The sequence below is a fragment of the Oenanthe melanoleuca genome, chromosome 25 (assembly GCF_029582105.1).
Source record: "Oenanthe melanoleuca isolate GR-GAL-2019-014 chromosome 25, OMel1.0, whole genome shotgun sequence".
NCBI lineage: Eukaryota > Metazoa > Chordata > Aves > Passeriformes > Muscicapidae > Oenanthe > Oenanthe melanoleuca.
The window spans coordinates 2,336,022-2,356,771 of NC_079358.1; the positions used below are offsets into that span (position 1 = coordinate 2,336,022).

General features: G+C 49.1%; 1 protein-coding gene and 1 long non-coding RNA gene across 10 annotated transcripts in view; both read left to right on the top strand.

Moving 5' to 3' along the window:
* The first annotated feature begins 572 nt into the window (after positions 1-572).
* The window catches only part of PI4KB (phosphatidylinositol 4-kinase beta), a 28,443-nt gene continuing 8,265 nt past the window's right edge, over positions 573-20,750 (top strand). For 2 of the 9 annotated variants that reach the window (XM_056511097.1, XM_056511096.1), the window contains exons 1-9: positions 573-766; positions 1,012-1,104; positions 3,626-4,511; positions 7,445-7,489; positions 10,246-10,473; positions 12,210-12,434; positions 13,856-13,965; positions 18,402-18,506; positions 19,595-19,718. In XM_056511097.1, coding sequence (XP_056367072.1) covers positions 3,654-4,511; positions 7,445-7,489; positions 10,246-10,473; positions 12,210-12,434; positions 13,856-13,965; positions 18,402-18,506; positions 19,595-19,718 — 1,695 coding nt within the window. In that variant the 5' untranslated portion in view covers positions 573-766; positions 1,012-1,104; positions 3,626-3,653. Of the gene's footprint in view, positions 767-1,011; positions 1,105-3,625; positions 4,512-5,554; positions 5,600-7,444; positions 7,490-10,245; positions 10,474-12,209; positions 12,435-13,855; positions 13,966-18,401; positions 18,507-19,594; positions 19,719-20,750 lie in introns of those variants that run through there. The other 7 variants (XM_056511091.1, XM_056511093.1, XM_056511092.1 and 4 more) reach the window with 7 other exon arrangements.
* Positions 7,623-9,631, top strand: LOC130263503 (uncharacterized). The gene is made up of 2 exons (XR_008842344.1): positions 7,623-8,823; positions 8,947-9,631. It is a non-coding gene; the product is annotated as an uncharacterized LOC130263503 (long non-coding RNA).

Here is a 20,750-nt window from a genome sequence, read left to right on the forward strand (position 1 = left end):
TTGGGGAGGGGACATTGGCACTGGGCAGGGACACGGGCACTGGGAGGGGACATTGGCACTGGGAAGGGACACGGGCACTGGGAGGGGACACTGGGATTGGGGAGGGGACATTGGCACTGGGCAGGGACACGGGCACTGGGAAGGGAACACTGGCACTGGGAAGGGGACACGGGCACTGGGAGGGGACATTGGCACTGGAAGACGACACGGACAAAGAAGACAACAACCCCCCCGCGTGGTGACAGCGACAACCGAGGCGATTTTTCGCCCCCAAAATCTCCGATTTTCGTCAAGCGCTGAATCCTTGGGTTTGTTCCGTAGGGAGGCCACGCCCCCAAACACAACAAGACCGCGCCCCTTTACCATATATGTACATCGCCACGCCTTTTTCCGGTTTTGGCATACTGACCACGCCCATTAGCGTCATGAAGCCGCGCTGCCTCAACACCTCACAATGACCACGCCCACCACCATATTAGCAGTCAAACCACGCCCACATGTCCATATAAGCACACAAGCCACGCCCGTTGTCTCACGAAGCCCCGCCCCCTTTGCCGCGCCGCCGGCCCGCCAGGGGGCGCTGTGGCGCGGCGGCCGCCCCTCAGCCCCGTGAGGCGGCGCCGGGCCGGGCCTGGGGAGGCTCCGACCGGCCCCGCTCCACCGGCCCCGCTCCGCTCCGGCCCCGCTCCACCGGCCCCGCTCCCCCGCCTCCTCCCGACCCCTCCGCTCCTCTCCCCGCCGCCCCGCTCCTCCCCGCTCCCCCGAGGTGAGCCCGAACCCTCTCCGGCCCTTCCGCGGCCTCCTCAGCCCGGTCCCCCCGGCGGTTCCGCGGCCGCTCCGTGTCCGGCCTCGCCTCCTCCTCCTCCTCCTCCTCCTCCTCCTCTTGATTCCCCCTGCGGCCTCCGCCAGCGCTTCGTGGCGCAGGAGCTGCCCAGGAAATCGCCTTTTTCCTCGCGGAGGGTTTTTATGGTGTTTTTTTTTTGGTTGTTTTTCCGCCTTTTCCCCCCGCAGCAGCAGCAGCCGCCGGTGGCCGGGATGAGCCGCCCGCGCCGGCCTCAGGGCCGGGCTCGCCGAGCGGAGCCTCGCGGGATGGGATCGCTCCAGGTACCTCAGCCCAAATCCTCCTCCTTTTTTTATTTCTATTTATTTATTTATTTATTTTTGTCCCCAAAGCCCCGCTCCTTGCGGGGGAAGCGGCGCAATTCCCCTTCCAGAGCCTTTTTTCCCTCATGAGGGATTTGCCAACCCTTCCCCCCGCCCCCGGGGCCATCTGGTGCCTGTAGGAGATTTGGAATTGCCCAAAATCCCCTTTTAAATTCCATAAATAACATAAAGTTGGGATTGGCGAGGGTCCCTCATCCCCTCGGGAATGTTTTCCCTGAAAAACTTCGGCTGGAGTTGGTGCGAAGTTGTATAATGAGAAATAATTATATTTAATCCCTTTTAATTCCCTCCGCTTCCCTGTAATCCAGGAGGGAATAACTGGGTGGAAAACTGGATTTTCCAGGTTTTTTTCCCGGTGCTGGAAAAATTTTTGGGGCCATTCCTGGTGTGGATCTCATGGATCTGCTCCTGAAAACAATCCCTGATTTTTTTTTTTTTTTTTTCCTTGGAATTCTGAGTGGGATTTCAGGGCTCTGCTCCATGAAATTCCTCGGAGATTTCAGCTCCTGGAATTCCTGGATGATCCCTGCTCCAGGAATTCCTGGATAATTTCTGAGATTCCTGGATAATTTCTGGAAATTCTAGGGGATCCCTGCTCCAGGAATTCCTGGATAATTTCTGGAATTCCTGGGTGATTTTTCCTCCTGGAATTCCAGGAATTTTGATTCCTGCTTTTTTTTCCCCCTGCTTTTTCCCCCCTTCCTTTTCCCAGTTTATTTCCCAACCTTTGGGAAAAAAAACCCCAAAACTTGGAAAACCACAAAAATTGGGAATTTGTATAGGGAATGTGTTCCATGGAGGAGGGAATTCCAGGATTTTGGGATTGCTCCAGGTTTTGGAATCCTGGGGGATTTTTGGGAAAAGGGAAAAACTTTGAATCTGTTTTTTTGGGATGAGGGAAGGAAGGGAATCCTTGTAATTTTTGGAATTTTTGGGTGTCCTTGGATTTGGGATTGGGATCTGTGGAAAAACAGGGATGGGAATTTGGGGAAGTGCAAAATCCCAAATTTCCACCCCTGTTTTTTTTTGGATTTGTTGAAAAATTGGAGCATCAGGAATTTTTTTCAGGCTCTCGTGGGGTTTTTGGGATCTAAGAGCCACAAAAATTTCAGGAATGTGGGATTTGGAGCAAAACTCTCAGACTTTGATCAGGGTTTGGGCATCTGGGATTTCTTGGGAAAAAAAAAGTGGAAAAAAAAAAAAGGAAAAGTGGTGTCTGGGAGGTGACCTTGGTTTGAATCACTTGGAATATTTAGGGAGAATTCCTGAGGGTTTTGTTTCCCTCCTTTCTTTGGGAGTTGGAAAAATAAAGGGATAAAGCAAATCCTTATGTTAACAAGGAAAAAAAATTAACAGGGATAAAAATTCACAACATCCATCTTCCCTTCAGGTGTATCCCGGGTTTCTCCCCTTGAATCCCATCCTTAATTTCAATTTTTTTACCCAATTTAATGCCTATTTTTCCCCAGTTTAATCCATTTTTTTCCCCAATATAATCCAAATTTTTTCCCAACTTAATGCAAATTTTCCATTATTTAATCCCAATTTTCCCCCAATTTATTCTAAATTTTTCCCCAATATAACCCAAAATTTTCCCAATTTTCCCCCAGTTTAGCCCCATTTTTTTCCTATTTAACACCCAATTTTTCCCCAATTTAATCCCGATTTTTACCAATTAATGCCACTTTTCTCCCAATTTAATGCCATTTTTTTCCCCAGTTTAATCCTGAATTTTCCCCAGTTTAATCCTGAATTTTTCCCCAATTTATTCTAAATTTTTCCCAATTTTTCCCCAAATTTTCCCCAATTTTATCCTGATTTTTCCCCGATTTAACCCAAATTTTTCCCCAATATAATCCAAATTTTTCCCAATTCAACCTCAACTTTTTTCCAATTTCCCCCCAATTTTTCCCCAATTTCCCCCCAATTTTTCCCCAATTTCCCCCCAGTTTTTCCTCAATTTTATCCCAATTTTCCCCTGATTTCCCACCAATTTTATCCCAATTTTTCCCTGACTTAACCCAAATTTTTCCCCAATATAATCCAGATTTTTCACAATTCAACCCCAATTTTTTTCCAGTTTAACACCAATTTTCCCCCAATTTTCCTCCAATTTTTCCCCAATTTTCCTCCAATTTTATCCTGATTTTTCCCCAACTTAACCCAAATTTTTCCCCACTATAATCCAAGTTTTTCCCAATTCAACCCCAATTTTTTTCCAATTTAACACCAATTTTCCCCAATTTTCCTCCAATTTTATCCTGATTTTTCCCCAACTTAACCCAAATTTTTCCCCACTATAATCCAAGTTTTTCCCAATTCAACCCCAATTTTTTTCCAATTTAACACCAATTTTTTTCCAATTTAACACCAATTTTTTTCCAGTTTAACACCAATTTTCCCCCAATATAACCCCAATTTTTCTCCCCGATTTAACCCAAATTTCCCCCGTTTCCTCCAGCTCTGAGCCGCGCCGCCCTCCCTCCACCATGGGCGACTCTCCCACGGCCTCTCCCGTCGGGAAAACCCCGGATCCCAACAACCCCCAAGGAAACTCCAGCGCCGGGGGCTCCCCCCTGAGCGTCATCAGCGAGGGCGTGGGCGAGCTGGCGCTCATCGACGCCGAGGTGGCCAAGAAAGCCTGCGAGGAGGTCCTGGAGAAAGTCAAACAGCTCCACGGATCCCCCCCTGAGCGCGTCCCCAACGGAGAGAGCTGCCAGATCCGCTGCCTGGACGACCCGCCCATCCGCGAGGAGGAGGAGGAGAACACGCCGGCGGCCAGGACGGCCAGGAAGCGCCAGCACCAGGCCAAGCAGTCGTGGCTGCTGCGCCTCTTCGAGTCCAAGCTCTTCGACATCTCCATGGCCATCTCCTACCTGTACAACTCCAAGGAGCCCGGCGTGCAGGCCTACATCGGCAACCGCCTCTTCTGCTTCCGCGACGACGAGGTGGATTTCTACCTGCCGCAGCTGCTCAACATGTACATCCACATGGACGAGGACGTGGGCGACGCCATCAAGCCCTACATCGTGCACCGCTGCCGCCAGAGCATCGACTTCTCGCTGCGCTGCGCGCTGCTGCTGGGCGCCTACTCCTCGGACATGCACATCTCCACGCAGCGGCACTCGCGCGGCACCAAGCTGCGCCGCCTCATCCTCTCCGACGAGCTGAAGCCGGCGGGCAGGAGGAGGGAGCTGCCGGCTCTCGCCGCCGTGGGCGGTGACACGGGCTTGTCGCCCTCCAAACGGACTCACCAGAGGTCCAAGTCGGACGCCACCGTGTCCATCAGCCTCAGCAGCAACCTGAAGCGCACGGCCAGCAATCCCAAGGTGGAGAGCGAGGAGGAGGTAAAGGTTGGGGGGTTCCTGAGGGGGTTCTGTGGGGTTGGGACTTGGGATTCATCCCAGAGATCTTCCAGGTTTGGGGTTGTGCTCCAAGGCTCAGGGAACTGGGAAAATCCCATGGTGGTTCCTTGGGATTGATCCCAGAGCTGATCCAACATTCTGGTTGTGCTCCAAGGCTCAGCCAGTGATCCCAAGGTGGAGAGTGAGGAGGAGGTAAAGGTTGGGGGGTTCCTGAGGGGATTCTGTGGGGCTGGGATTTGGGATTATTCCCAGAGATCCTCCAGGTTTGGATCTGTACTCCAAGGGTCAGGGATCTGGGAGAATTCCATGGTTCTTCCTTGGGATTGATCCCAGAGCTGATCCAAGGTTCTGGTTGTGCTCCAAGGCTCAGCCAGTGATCCCAAGGTGGAGAGCGAGGAGGAGGTAAAGGTTGGGGGGTTTTGAGGGGATTCTTTGGTGTTGGGACTTGGGATTCATCCCAGACATCTTCTGGGATTGGGGTTGTGCTCCAAGGCTCAGGGAGCTGGGAAAATCCCGTGGTTATTTCTTGAGATTCATCCCAGAGATCCTCTAGGATCAGGGTTGTGTCCAAGGATGTCGTGATTCCTTGGGGTTCATCCCAGAGCTGTTCTGGGATTGGGGTTGTGCTCCAAGGCTCAGCCAGCAATCCCAAGGTGGAGAGCGAGGAGGAGGTAAAGGTTGGGGGGTTCCTGAGGGAATTCTGTGGGGCTGGGATTTGGGATTCATCCCAGAGATCCTCTAGGATCAGGGTTGTGCTCCAAGGCTCAGCCAGCAATCCCAAGGTGGAGAGCGAGGAGGAGGTAAAGGTTGGGGTGTTTTAAGGGGATTCTGTGGGGCTGGGACTTGGGATTCATCCCAGACATCTTCTGGGACTGGGGTTGTGCTTCAAGGATATGGTGATTCCTTGGGGTTCATCCCAGAGTTCTTCTGGGATTGGGGTTGTGCTCCACGGCTCAGGGAACTGGGAAAATCCCATGGTGGTTCCTTGGGATTCATCCCAGAGCTGCTCCAACGTTCTGGTTGTGCTCCAAGGCTCAGCCAGCAATCCCAAGGTGGAGAGCGAGGAGGAGGTAAAGGTTGGGGTGTTTTGAGGGGATTCTTTGGTGTTGGGACTTGGGATTCATCCCAGACATCTTCTGGGATTGGGATTGTGCTCCGAGGCTCAGGGAGCTGGGAAAATCCCGTGGTTATTTCTTGAGATTCATCCCAGAGATCCTCTAGGATCAGGGTTGTGTCCAAGGATGTCGTGATTCCTTGGGGTTCATCCCAGAGCTGTTCTGGGATTGGGGTTGTGCTCCAAGGCTCAGGTTGTTCCTTGGGATTCATCCCAGAATTCTTCCAAGGTTCTGGTGGTGCTCCAAGGCTCATGGTTGTTCCTTGGGATTGATCCCAAATTTCCTCTGGGGTCGAGGTTGTGCTCCAAGGCTGATCCCAGCTGGGAATTCCAGGCAGGGAAGGAGCCCCAAGCTGGTGCTGGAAGCAGATTTTGGGAGTGGTGCTTCCCAAATCTGGGAAAAATGAGTTTTCCAGAGGGTGGAATCCACCCCGGGGAAACTGGGAATGACTGGGATTGACTGGGAGTGGTTGAGAATGGCTGGAAGTGACTGGGAATGGTTTGGAAGTGTTGGGAATGACTGAGAATGGTTGAGGATGGTTGGGAATGACTGGAAATGGTTTGGAATAGTTGGGAATTCCCAGGAAATGGATCAGAAATCCAAGCTTTGACCCTGCTGGGAATTCTGCTGGGAATCCTTGGAAGGAGCCAAGGATTGTTCCAAACTCTGGGAATTGGGATGAGGATGGAGGGAAGGATTGGGAAGGAATTTTCCAGGCTGGATTCGGGATCAAAGCAACCCCGGAAAAAAATCCGGGGCCGTTCCCGCCGGGATGAATTTTTAATATGGAAAAGGAGGAGGTGGAAACAGGAGCTTTTCCATAAATTATGGATGAGGAAACTCCTGGAAACGATCCAGAAAAAGCTGGGAGAGCACAGAAAAAGGGAGACTCCAGCCCTGGATCCCGAAAATCCCTCAAAAATCCTGGAATTCTTGGAAGCTCTGGGTGGTTTTCCTTCCAGAATCCACAAATTCCTTGGAAAAAGCAGGAAAAATTGATGGGAAATGATCCCAAAATTCATCAGGGGAGGGAAAATTTGGGATCATTTCCCATCAGTTTTCCCTCCAGGTGGGATCCAGACGTGGTTGTCCCTTTCTTTTTTGGGAATTTTTGGGAATTTTAGCCCCAAAATTCTCAGTTTTTACAGAATGAAGCTCCATTTGATTCCCTTTCAGGAAGAAAATCATGGACTGTGCTGGAATTTTGGGATTTTTGAGATATTTGGGATGGGAATCCCTTGGGATGGAGCTTGGAGGGAAAATTGGGAATGGCAGGAAAACTTTGGATAAATCAGGAATTTCCCAGTGATTAAAACAGCCTCAAAAATTGGGATTTTGGGAATGTTTGGGATCGTTTCCATGGGATTCGTTTGATGCGCTGAAATTTGGGATAAACAAGAATCCAGGGAAGGAAAAAAAAAAAAAAAAGTGGATTTGATGAATGAAAAGCTCAGAAATCCAAGGAATTCAGAGCTGGATCCATCCAGGGTTGGGATAATGAATCCCAAAGAGGAGAAAAACCGGGAAAATCCCGGAATTCTGAGCTCAGATCTGCTCCACTTTGACCCCATCCCCCTTGAGATCTGTGGAATTCTCCTGGAAAAATCCCCTGGAATTCCAAGGGGATGGGATTAAAAAAAACCTAAAAAAACTTGGGAATTGTTGGAAGTGAACCTGGAGCTAAACTTTGCTTTTTCTCCCCCCTTTTCCCTTCTCCTTCCCCTCTTCCCTATGGAAAAATATTCCCAAAAAAACTGCCCCAAATCCCCCATTTTTTTTTTTTTTTCCTGCTTTTCCCAGGAATTCTCCTCGAGTACGGAAAGCCTGGATAAATCCCTGGCTCCCGTAAGTTCTGATCCCGGTTTTTTTTTTCCGGAGGTTCCCTCTTCCCTCCACAGCATTTCCTCCATTTCCACCTCTCTGGAATTTCCCAGCATTCCTCAAATATTCCCCCCAAAAAAAAAAAAAAAAAAAAAAAAAAAAAAAAATCTCCAAAAAAAAATAAATCCTGACATCGCTACCGTGACTTTTCCTCGGAATGGGGAATTCCGGGAAATTGGGATAAAATCAAGGAAAATCCAATTTTTCCCACCAAAATCCATCTGGGAATGAGGAAATTCCCACTTTTCCTGCTTTTCCCACTTTTCCGTTGCAGGTGGAAGAGGAAATGCTGTTTTCCCTCAGAATTTGGCTCCCAAAACTGGGATTAATTTGCTTTTTTTCCGTTGTTTTTTTTCCTTGCCAATCATTGATTTTATTCATTTATTTTTTCCTTTTTTCCCCCATGAAAATTCCAATCGAATCCCAGCATTTTTCCTGATTTTTCTCTCCAGAATCAGCCCTTTCCCCCCCCTTTTTTTTTTTTTGGGAATGTGTAGTCCATGATTTCCTCCAGCACGGGGATTTTTTGGGAAGAATTCCATGATTTTTTTTTTTTAGGCTTTTCCTGGAATTCCTGGATTTTTCCCAGCTCTGGGAATTCCCAGGGACCGTTCCCACACCTGGATTTGGGAATTTCGTCGGGATTTGATCCCAAATTTCAGAATTCTGACATTGCTCTGGGAGTTCCCCTCAAAAAAATCCTGGAATTCTGAGTTTTTCCAGGAATGGGAATCAACCCTTGGAGAGCCAAAGGAATTTTTGGGATTGGGAACCTCTGGAATATTTCTCCCGTGCCTGGAGCCAGGTGGGGACAGGGAAGCCGAGCGTTATCCCGGAATTCCTGAGGAATTTTTGGGACTGGGACTGCAAATCCAATGAATTCCCAAATCCTGATCCTCCTTTCCTTGATTTTTCCCCATTCCTTTCCTGTTGCTCTGCGATATTCCCGATTTTTCCGGCGTTTTTTCCGTTGGCTTCGTGCATGCGCCTTTTCCAGCATGATTTGAGATCCCAAAAATCAGCCTGGATTTTGGGAATGTGCAGTGGAAATTTGGGAATTCCGTGTGGGAATCCTGCATCCAAAGGGAAATCCCAAATCCCCGTGGGATTGTGGGATTGGGACACCAGGGAGGGGCGGGGGGAGAATTTTGGAATAATCCTAAAATTCTGGGATTCCAAATCCTCCCAAATCCTGGGAATTAGTGGGGCTGGGAGTGAGGATTTCCCTAAATCTCAGGGATCCAGATAATCCCAAATCCTGGGAATCTGGAAAATCCCAAATCCTGGGAATTTGGAGGGTTGGAAGTGAGGATCCTCTCGAATTTCAGGGATCTGGATAATCCCAAATCCTGGGAATCCAGATCCTCCCTCCTCCCAGATCCCAGGGATCCAGATAATCCCAAATCCTGGGAATGCAGCAGGACTGGGAGATCCCTCTGGGAATGTCAGTGCTGGAATTCCAGCACCCAAATGGGATTTGGGGGGTGGAAATAAAATCCAGTGGGAAGGAAAAAGTGCTGGGATCCTGCTCTGCTGGGGGAGGGATGGAAAAATCCCAAATTTCCAGGATCTGGGAAGAGGGAGGGGAAAAGGGACAGGGAAAAGGGAAGGATGGGAAGGGGGGAGAGTAGGAAAAGGGAAGGGCAGGAATTTGATCTTATTAAACAAACACCAACATCAGCTCCATTTTCCTCCTTTTTCCCCAAACTTTTTATTTTTCATCCCAAACTTTCCCAACCCTTTTTCCTTTGATCCTGACCCTTTCCCAGCCGGCCTGGCTGGCTCCAGAATGGGCAAAGTGAAAAGTTGGGAAGAGGGAAAATTTGGGAAGAGGGAAAAGCAGGAATTTGATCCCTCTAAAAAAACCACCAACTTCAGCTCCATTTTCGTCCTCCTTTCCTGACTTCCTTTCTTCCTTTTTCCCCAAACTTTTTATTTTTCAACCCAACCTTCCCAACCCTTTACCAGACAGTCCATGATTGGAAGAGGGAAAAACAGGGAAGAGGGAGGAGCAGGGAAAAGGAAAGATCAGGAAATTCCTCCTACTAAAAACCACCAACATCACCTCAATTTTTTAACTCCATTTTTCTCCTTTTTCCTCAAACTCTTTTATTTTCATCCCAACCCTTTTTCCTTTGACCCTGACTCTTTCTCAGCCAGCTTGGCTGGCTCTGGAACAGGAAAAATGAAAATTTGGGAAGGGGGAAGAGCAGGAAAAAGAAAAGAGGAAAAAAGGAAATGGAGGAAAAAGGGAAGAGCAGGAAAAAGAAAAGAGGAAAAAAAGGAAACGGAGGAAAAAGGGAAGAGCAGGAAAAAGATAGGAAAGAGGAAAAAAGGAAGTGGAGGAAAAAGGGAAGAGCAGGAAAAAAAGAGGAAAAAAGAGAAACGGAGGAAAAAGGGAAGGGCAGGAAAAAGAGGAAAAAAGGAAACGGAGGAAAAGGGAAGGGCAGGAAAAAGAAAAGAGGAAAAAAAGGAAATGGAGGAAAAAGGGAAGAGCAGGAAAAAAAAGAGGAAAAAAGGAAACGGAGGAAAAAGGGAAGGGCAGGAAAAAGAAAAGAGGAAAAAAGGAAATGGAGGAAAAAGGGAAGAGGAGGGAATAGGAAAGACCAGGAAATCCCTCCTATGAAAAAACCAAGATCAGCTCCACTTTCTAACTCTGTTTCCTCCTTTTTCCCCCAAACTGTTTTTATTCATCCCACCCCTTTTTCCTGGGATCGCAGCCGGCCCGGCTGGCCCCGGAGCGCGAGTTCATCAAGTCGCTGATGGCCATCGGGAAGCGCCTGGCCACGCTGCCCACCAAGGAGCAGAAAACACAGAGGCTCATCTCGGAGCTGTCGCTGCTCAACCACAAACTGCCCGCGCGCGCCTGGCTGCCCACCGCCGCCTTCCCCCACCACGTGGTCAGGGTGCCTCACTCACAGGCCGTGGTGCTCAACTCCAAGGACAAGGTGGGGACAGGAGGAATTGGGGTTTGGGGTGGGAAACGGGATTTGGCGTGGTCTCAACTCCAAGGATAAGGTGGAGGATGAATGGGGTTTGGGGTGGGGAACGGGTTTGGGGTGGTCTCAACTCCAAGGATAAGGTGGGGACAGAAGGAATTGGGGATTGGGGTGGGAAACGGGATTTGGGGTGGTCTCAACTCCAAGGACAAGGTGGGGACAGGAGGAATTGGGGTTTGGGGTGGGAAACGGGATTTGGGATGGTCTCAACTCCAAGGATAAGGTGGGGGACAGGAGGAATTGGGGTTTGGGCTGGGAAACGGGATTTGGGGTGGTCTCAACTCCAAGGATAAGGTGGGGGAGATGAAGACTTGGGATTTGGGGTGGGGAATGGGATTTGGGGTGGAATGGGATGGGATTTGGAGTGGGAAATGGGATTTGGGATGGTCTCAACTCCAAGGATAAGGTGGGGGGGGTGAATGGGGTTTGGGGCGGGAAACGGGGTTTGGGATCCAGTGGGAATGATGGGAGAGAGCTGGAGGTGATGGTTTGTGGATTTGATGGTTTGGGATTCGAGCACCACGTGGTCAGGGTGCCCCACAGCCAGGCCGTGGTGCTCAACTCCAAGGACAAGGTGGGGACAGAAGGAATTGGGGTTTGGGGTGGGGAACGGGATTTGGGGTGGTCTCAACTCCAAGGATAAGGTGGGGACAGGATGAATGGGATTTGGGGTGGGAAACGGGATTTGGGATCCAATGGGAATGGTGGGAGGGAGTTGGAGGTGATGATTCCTGGGATCTGAGCACTTCACTCGCAGGCTGTGGTGCTCAACTCCAAGGACAAGGTGGGGACAGAAGGAATTGGGGTTTGGGGTGGGAAACAGGTTTGGGGTGGTCTCAACTCCAAGGACAAGGTGGGAGGATGAATGGGCTTTATGGTGGGAAATGGGTTTGGGGTGATCTCAACTCCAAGGATAAGGTGGAGGATGAATGGGCTTTGGGGTGGGGAACGGGATTTGGGGTGGTCTCAACTCCAAGGACAAGGTGGGGGAGATAAAGACTTGGGATTTGGGGTGGGAAACAGAATTTGGGGTAGAATGGGATGGGATTTGGAGTGGGAAATGGGATTTGGGGTGATCTCAACTCCAAGGACAAGGTGGGAGGATGAATGGGCTTTGGGGTGGGAAATGGGTTTGGGGTGGTCTCAATTCCAAGGACAAGGTGGGGGATGGAGAAATGGGGTTTGGGGTGGGAAATGGGATTTGGGGTGATCTCAACTCCAAGAACAAGGTGGGGACAGGAGGAATTGGGGTTTGGGGTGGGGAATGGGATTTGGGGTGGGAATTGGGAATTGGGAGTGGTGGGAGAGAGCTAGAGATGATGGTTTGTAGGATCCATGGTGCTCAATTCCAAGGATAAGGTGTGGGGAATAAAGAATTGGGATTTGGGGTGGGAAATGGGATTTGGGTTGGGAAATGGGATTTGGGGTGGGAAATAAATACGATTTGGGATGGGGAATGGGATTTGGGGTGGGAAATGGGATTTGGAGTGGGAGATGGGGATTTTGGATGCCGTGGGAATGCTGGGAAGCCTCTGGAGGTGTCACTTCCAGCACTGGGAATTCCGGTACAGCCAGAATTATCCACAGCCCCCCCCGAGACCCTCCAGCTCCACCCTCCGGCCTCTCACCCTCACACACCCAGCCCTGGGCCGTCCCCACGCTCACCCCGTGCCCCTGTGCCCCAGGCTCCCTACCTGATCTACGTGGAGGTGCTGGAGTGCGACAACTTCGACACGGCGAGCGTGCCGGCGCGCATCCCCGAGAACCGCATCCGCAGCACGCGCTCGGCCGAGAACCTGCCCGAGTGCGGCGTGGGGCCCGAGGCGCGCGGCGCCAGCAGCGCCCTGCCCGCCTACGACAACGACGACGAGGCCTGGGCCGTGGACGACATCGGGGAGCTGCAGGTGGAGGTGGGACGGGGCAGGGCCTGGCAGGGGCGGGGGCAGTGAGGGGTCACCAGGGTGGTGGGACAGTGAGGAGAGGGGTTTGGGGAGAGGCAGGGTCATTGAGGGGTCACCAGGGTGGTGTGAGAGCAGGGAGAGGGGTTTGGGGAGGGGCGGGGGCACTGAGGGGTCACCAGGGCGGTGGGAGTGTGGGGAGAGGGGTTTGGGGAGAGGCAGGGTCATTGAGGGGTCACCTGGGTGGTGGGAGAGCGGGGAGGGGGGTTTGGGGAGAGGCAGGGGAATCAAGGTGTCCCCATGGAGGTGGGACGGGGCAGGGGGCTGGGGAGGGGCGGGGGCAGTGAGGGGTCACCAGGGTGGTGGGAGAGGGGAGGGGGGTTTGGGGAGGGGAAAAGTCATTGGAGTGTCCCCAGGGTGGTGGGAGAGCGGGGAGGGGGATTTGGGGAGGGGCAGGGTCATTGAGGGGTCCCCAGGGTGGTGGGAGAGCGGGGAGGGGGGTTTGGGGAGGGGCAGGGTCATTGAGGGGTCACCAGGGTGGTGGGAGAGCAGGGACAGGGGTCTGGGGAGGGGCAGGGTCCCCAGAGTGTCCCCAGGGTGGTGGGAGAGTGGGGAGAGGGGTCTGGGGAGGGGCGGGGGCATCAAGGTGTCCCCAGGGTGGTGGGAGAGCAGTGGGGAGTTTGGGGAGGGGCAGGGTCATTGAGGGGTCACCAAGGTGTCCCCAAGGTGTCCCCATGGAGGTGGAGAGGGGAGGGGAGTTTGGGGAGGGGCAGGGGAATCAAGGTGTCCCCATGGAGGTGGGACAGGGCAGGGCTGGGGAGGGGCGGGGGGTTTGGGGAGGGGAAAAGTCATTGGAGTGTCCCCAGGGCGGTGGGAGAGTGGGGAGAGGGGTTTGGGGAGGGCCAGGGTCATTGAGGGGTCACCAAGGTATCCCCAAGGTGTCCCCATGGAGGTGGAGAGGGGAGGGGGGTTTGGGGAGGGGCAGGGGAATCAAGGTGTCCCCAAGGTGTCCCCAGGGTGGTGGGAGTGTGGGGAGAGGGGTTTGGGGAGGGGCAGGGTCATTGAGGGGTCACCCAGGTGTCCCCAAGGTGTCCCCAGGGTGGTGGGAGAGCAGGGAGGGGGGTTTGGGGAGGGATTTAACATGATTTTATGGGATTTTTATGGGATTTCACACTATTGTATGGGATTCTTATGGGATTTTTACGGGGTTTTAATGTGATTTTATCAGATTTTAATGAGATTTTAAGGGATTTTAATGGGTTTTTAATGGAATTTTTTATTTTAAGGGATTTGATAGGTATTTAGTGGCATTTGATGGGATTTTAATGGGATTTCATGAGATTTTGATGGGTTTTTATTGGATTTCATGGGATTTGATGGGATTTTGATGGGATTTGATGGGATTTTGATGGGATTTCCTGGAATTCCTGCAGCTCCCAGAGATGCACACCAACAGCTGTGACAACATCTCCCAGTTTTCCGTGGATTCCATCACGAGCCAGGAGAGCCGGGAGCCCGTGTTCATCGCCGCCGGGGACATCCGGTGAGGGGGGAAAATCCAGGGATTTTCCAGAAAAAAATAGGGAATTCTGGCATTCCTCAGAGCAGAAATCTGGGAGTTTTCCCTCAGAAAAAAAATCCTGGAATTCTGATGTTGTTCAGAGCAGAAATCCGGGAGTTTTTCCACAAAAAAATCTTGGAATTCTGGCGGAACTCAGAGCAGAAGTCTGGGAATTTTCCCATGGAATTTGGATGTTCTCCAGAGCAGAAATCTGGGAATTTTTCCTCAAAAAAAATCCTGGAATTCTGACAATCCTTAGAGAAGAAATCCAGGAATTTTCCTTCAAAAAAATCCTGGAATTCTGGCAAAACTCAGAGTGGAAATCTGGGAATATTTCCACAAAAAAATCCGGGAATTCTGACATTCCCCAAAGTGGAAATCTGGGAATTTTCCCTCAAAAAAAAAATAAATCTTGGAATTCTGACCTTTCTACAGATCAAAAATCCAGGAATTTTTACCTTGCCCAGAGCGAAATTCTGTGAATTTTTCTGTGGAATTCCCATGAATTTTCCCATGTAATCCCCATGAATTTTTCCATGGAATTCCCATTAATTTTCCCATGGAAATCCCGGAATTTTCCATGTAATCTCTGTGAATTTCCCATGGAATCCTGTGAATTTTTCCGTGTAGTCGCTGTGAATTTTCCCATGAATTTCCCGTGGAAAATCCTGGAATTTTCGCATGGAAATCCCATTAATTTTCCCGTGTAATTCCATGAATTTTCCATGGGATCCTCATGAATTTTCCCCTGGAATTTTCCCTGGAATTGTGCCCTCCTGCAGGCGGCGGCTGTCGGAGCAGCTGGCCCAGAATTTTCCCATGGAATTCCTGAAATTTCCCCATGGAATTCCCAGAATTTTCCCATGGAATTCCCAGAATTTCCCCATGAAATTCCTGGAATATTTCCCCATGAAATTCCTGGAATTTTTCCATGAAATTCCTGGAATTTTCCCATGAAATTCCTGAAATTTTCCCATGGAATTCCTGGAATTTTTCCATGGGCATTCCCAGAATTTCCCCATGGAATTCCTGGAATTTTCCCCCTGGAATTTTCCCTGGAATTGTTCCCTCCTGCAGGTGGCGGCTGTTGGAGCAGCTGGCTCAGAATTTTCCCATGGAATTCCCAGAATTTTCCCATGGAATTCCTGGAATTTTTCCATGGAATTCCCAGAATTTTCCCATGGAATTTTCCTCTGGAATTTTCCCCTGGAATTTTCCCTGGAATTGTGTCCTTTGGCAGGCAGCGGCTGTCAGAGCAGCTGGCCCAGAATTTTCCCATGGAATTCCTGAAATTTTCCCATGGAATTCCCAGAATTTTCTCATGGAATTCCTGAAATTTCCCCACGGAATTCCCAGAATTTTCCCATGGAATTCCCGGAATTTTCCCATGAAATTCCTGGAATTTTTCCATGAAATTCCCGGAATTTCCCCATGGAATTCCTGGAATTTTCCCCTGGAATTTTCCCTGGAACTGTTCCCTTTGGCAGGCGGTGGCTGTCGGAGCAGCTGGCCCAGAATTTTCCCATGGAATTCCTGAAATTTTCCCATGGAATTCCTGGAATTTCCCCATGAAATTCCTGGAATTTTCCCATGGAATTCCCAGAATTTTCCCCTGGAATTGTTCCCTCCTGCAAGCGGCGGCTGTCGGAGCAGCTGGCCCAGAATTTTCCCATGGAATTCCCAAAATTTCCCCATGAAATTCCTGGAATTTTCCCCTGGAATTCCTGGAATTTTCCCCTGGAATTTCCCCTGGAACTGTTCCCTCCTGCAGGCGGCGGCTGTCGGAGCAGCTGGCCCAGAATTTCCCCATGGAATTCCCGGAATTTTTCCATGAAATTCCCGGAATTTCCCCATGGAATTCCCAGAATTTCCCCATGGAATTCCTGGAATTTTCCCCTGGAATTTTCCCCTGGAACTGTTCCCTCCTGCAGGCGGCGGCTGTCGGAGCAGCTGGCCCAGAATTTCCCCATGGAATTCCTGAAATTTTTCCATGAAATTCCCGGAATTTCCCCATGGAATTCCTGGAATTTTCCCCTGGAATTTTCCCTGGAACTGTTCCCTTTGGCAGGCGGTGGCTGTCGGAGCAGCTGGCCCAGAATTTTCCCATGGAATTCCTGAAATTTTCCCATGGAATTCCTGGAATTTCCCCATGAAATTCCTGGAATTTTCCCATGGAATTCCCAGAATTTTCCCCTGGAATTGTTCCCTCCTGCAAGCGGCGGCTGTCGGAGCAGCTGGCCCAGAATTTTCCCATGGAATTCCCAAAATTTCCCCATGAAATTCCTGGAATTTTCCCCTGGAATTCCTGGAATTTTCCCCTGGAATTTCCCCTGGAACTGTTCCCTCCTGCAGGCGGCGGCTGTCGGAGCAGCTGGCCCAGAATTTCCCCATGGAATTCCCGGAATTTTTCCATGAAATTCCCGGAATTTCCCCATGGAATTCCCAGAATTTCCCCATGGAATTCCTGGAATTTTCCCCTGGAATTTTCCCCTGGAACTGTTCCCTCCTGCAGGCGGCGGCTGTCGGAGCAGCTGGCCCAGAATTTCCCCATGGAATTCCCGGAATTTTTCCATGAAATTCCTGGAATTTCCCCATGGAATTCCTGGAATTTTCCCCTGGAATTTCCCCTGGAATTCCCCCTGGATCTGTTCCCCTGGCAGGCGGCGGCTATCGGAGCAGCTGGCCCAGAATTTCCCCATGGAATTCCCAGAATTTTCCCATGGAATTACCGGAATTTTCCTATGGAATTCCTGGAATTTTCCCATGGAATTCCCGGAATTTTCCCATGGAATTCCTGGAATTTTCCCTGGAATTGTTCCCTCCGGCAGACGGCGGCTGTCGGAGCAGCTGGCCCAGAATTTTCCCATGGAATTCCTGAAATTTCCCCATGGAATTCCTGGAATTTTCCCATGGAATTCCTGGAATTTTCCCCCTGGAATTTTCCCTGGAATTGTTCCCTCCTGCAGGCGGCAGCTGTCGGAGCAGCTGGCCCAGAATTTTCCCATGGAATTCCCAGAATTTTTCCATGGAATTCCCAGAATTTTCCCATGGAATTCCTGAAATTTTCCCATGGAATTCCTGAAATTTCGCCATGGGATTCCCAGAATTTTCCCATGGAATTCCCAGAATTTTCCCCTGGAACTGTTCCCTTGGCAGGCGGCGGCTGTCGGAGCAGCTGGCCCAGAATTTCCCCATGGAATTCCTGAAATTTTCCATGAAATTCCTGAAATTTTCCCATGGAATTCCTGGAATTTTTCCATGGGAATTCCTGGAATTTCCCCATGGAATTCCTGGAATTTTCCCCCTGGAATTTCCCCTGGAACTGTTCCCTCTGGCAGGCGGTGGCTGTCGGAGCAGCTGGCCCAGAATTTTCCCATGGAATTCCCAGAATTTCCCATGGAATTCCTGGAATTTTCCCATGGAATTCCCAGAATTTTCCCATGGAATTCCTGAAATTTTCCCATGAAATTCCCAGAATTTTCCCATGGAATTCCCGGAATTTTTCCATGAAATTCCTGGAATTTTCCCCTGGAATTTATGGAATTGTGCCCTCCTGCAGGCGGCGGCTGTCAGAGCAGCTGGCCCAGAATTTCCCCATGGAATTCCTGAAATTTCCCCATGGAATTCCCAGAATTTTCCCATGGAATTCCCAGAATTTCCCCATGGAATTCCTGGAATTTTTCCATGAAATTCTTGGAATTTCCCCCTGGAATTCCTGGAATTGTTCCCTCCTGCAGGCGGCGGCTGTCGGAGCAGCTGGCCCAGAATTTTCCCATGGAATTCCTGAAATTTTCCCCATGGAATTCCCAGAATTTTCCCGTGGAATTCCTGAAATTTTCCCCTGGAATTCACAGAATTTTCCCATGGAATTCCCGGAATTTTCCCATGGAATTCCTGAAATTTCCCCATGGAATTCCCAGAATTTTCCCTGGAATTGTGCCCTCCGGCAGGCGGCGGCTGGCCCAGAATTTTCCCATGGAATTCCCAAAATTTCCCCATGGAATTCCCGGAATTTTCCCATGAAATTCCTGGAATTTTCCCATGAAATTCCCGGAATTTTCCCCTGGAATTTTCCCTGGAATTTCCCCTGGCACTGTTCCCCTGGCAGGCGGCGGCTGTCGGAGCAGCTGGCCCAGAATTTTCCCATGGAATTCCTGAAATTTCCCCATGAAATTCCTGGAATTTTTCAATGAAATTCCTGGAATTTTCCCCATGGAATTCCCGGAATTTTCCCCTGGAATTCCCCCTGGCACTGTTCCCTTCTGCAGGCGGCGGCTGTCGGAGCAGCTGGCCCAGAATTTTCCCATGGAATTCCTGGAATTTTCCCGTGGAATTCCTGGAATTTTCCCCTGGAATTCCCGGAATTTTTCCATGGAATTCCCAGAATTTCTGGAATTCCTGGCACTGTTCCCCTGCAGGCGGCGGCTCTCGGAGCAGCTGGCGCACACGCCCACCGCGTTCCGCAGGGACCCCGAGGATCCGTCGGCCGTGGCCCTCAAGGAGCCCTGGCAGGAGAAAGTCAGGTAGGAAAACTGGGAATTCCCAAAAATCCCTCGGAATTCCCAAAAATTCCTCGGAATTCCCGAAAATTCCTCGGAATTCCTGAAAATTCCATGGAATTCTTTGGGATTTTGATGGTATTTTAATGGCATTTTGATGGGATTTTAATGGGGTTTTAATGGAATTCCATGGAATTTTATGGGGTGTTATTGGAATCTAATGGAATTGGATGGGATTTTAATAGAATTTAATAGGATTTGTTGGGATTTTATTGGAATTTAATGGGATTGGATTTTATTGGAATTTAATGGGATTGGATTGGATTTTAATAGGATTTAATGGGATTTGATTGGATTTGATGGGATTTCAATAAAATTTAATTGGATTTGATGTGATTTTATTGCAATTTATTGGGATTGGATGAGACTTGATGGGATTTTAATGGGATGGGATGGAATTCCATGGGATTTAATGGAATTTAATGGAATTTCAATAGAATTTAATGGGATTGGATGGGATTTTATTGGAATTTAATGGGATTGGATGAGATTTTATTGGAATTTAATGCAATTGGATGAGATTTGATGGGAATTTAATGGGACTGGATGGGATTTGATGGGCTTTTAATGGGATGGGATTAGATGGAATTCCATGGGATTGAATGGAACTTAATGGGATTTTAATGCAATTTAATGGGATTTTAATGGAACTTAATGGGATTTTAATGCAATTTAATAGGATTTGATGCGATTTTATTGGAATTTAATGGGATTGGATGCGATTTTATTGGAATTTAATGGGATTGGATGTGATTTTATTGGAATTTAATGCAATTGGATGAGATTGATGGGAATTTAATGGGACTGGATGGGATTTGATGGGCTTTTAATGGGATTAGATGGAATTCCATGGGATTTAATGGAATTTAATGGGATTTAATGGAATTTAATGGGATTTTAATGGAATTTAATGGGATTTTAACGCGATTTAATGGGATTTTATTGGAATTTAACAGGATTTGACGGGATTTCTCGGAATTTGATGACACAAACACAACCCCAGGGCATTCCCAGAGCTTTTCCAAGCTGTTTTTATCCCATTTTTCCCCCAGGAGGATCCGGGAGGCCTCTCCCTACGGGCACCTCCCCTCGTGGCGCCTCCTCTCCGTCATCGTCAAGTGCGGCGACGACCTGCGGCAGGAGCTGCTGGCGTTCCAGGTGCTCAAACAGCTCCAGGTGGGGACAATCCCAGGGAATTCCCAAAAATTCCCAGCCCCTGAAGGATTCCTGCCCTTCCTGAAAAAAAATCCCGGCTTTTTAGGGGGTTTGGGGGGGTTTTGAGAGGGGTTTTTCGAGGGTTTAACGGGATTTTAATGGGGTTTTGTTAAAGGCGTTTGATGGTGTTTTGTGGGGTTTTGAGATGGGATTTTAATGGGGTTTTAATGGGGTTTTAATGGGATTTTAGTGGGATTTTAATGGGGTTTTATTAAAGGCGTTTGATGGTGTTTTGTGGGGTTTTGAGATGGGATTTTAATGGGGTTTTAATGGGATTTTAATGGGATTTTAATGGGATTTTAATGGGATTTTAATGGGGTTTTGTTAAAGGCGTTTGATGGTGTTTTGTGGGGTTTTGAGATGGGATTTTAATGGGGTTTTAATGGGATTTTAATGGGATTTTAATGGGGTTTTGTTAAAGGCGTTTGATGGTGTTTTGTGGGGTTTTGAGATGGGATTTTAATGGGATTTTAATGGGATTTTTTTAATGGGATTTTTTCCATTTCCTGGGATTCCCCCTCAGTCCATGTGGGAGCAGGAGTGGCTCCTTTCTGCCATTTTAACCTGATTTTAACCTGATTTTAACCTGATTTTAATGGGATTTTATTGGGATTTTAACGGGATTTTAATGGGATTTTAATGGGATTTTAATGGGATTTTTTTAATGGGATTTTTTCAATTTCCTGGGATTCCCCCTCAGTCCATGTGGGAGCAGGAGTGGCTCCTTTCTGCCATTTTAACCTGATTTTAACCTGATTTTAACCTGATTTTAATGGGATTTTAATGGGATTTTAATGGGATTTTATTGGGATTTTAACGGGATTTTAATGGGATTTTAATGGGATTTTTTTAATGGGATTTTTTCAATTTCCTGGGATTCTCCCTCAGTCCATGTGGGAGCAGGAGTGGCTCCTTTCTGCCATTTTCACTTGATTTTAACCTGATTTTAACCTGATTTTAACCTGATTTTAATGGGATTTTAATGGGATTTTA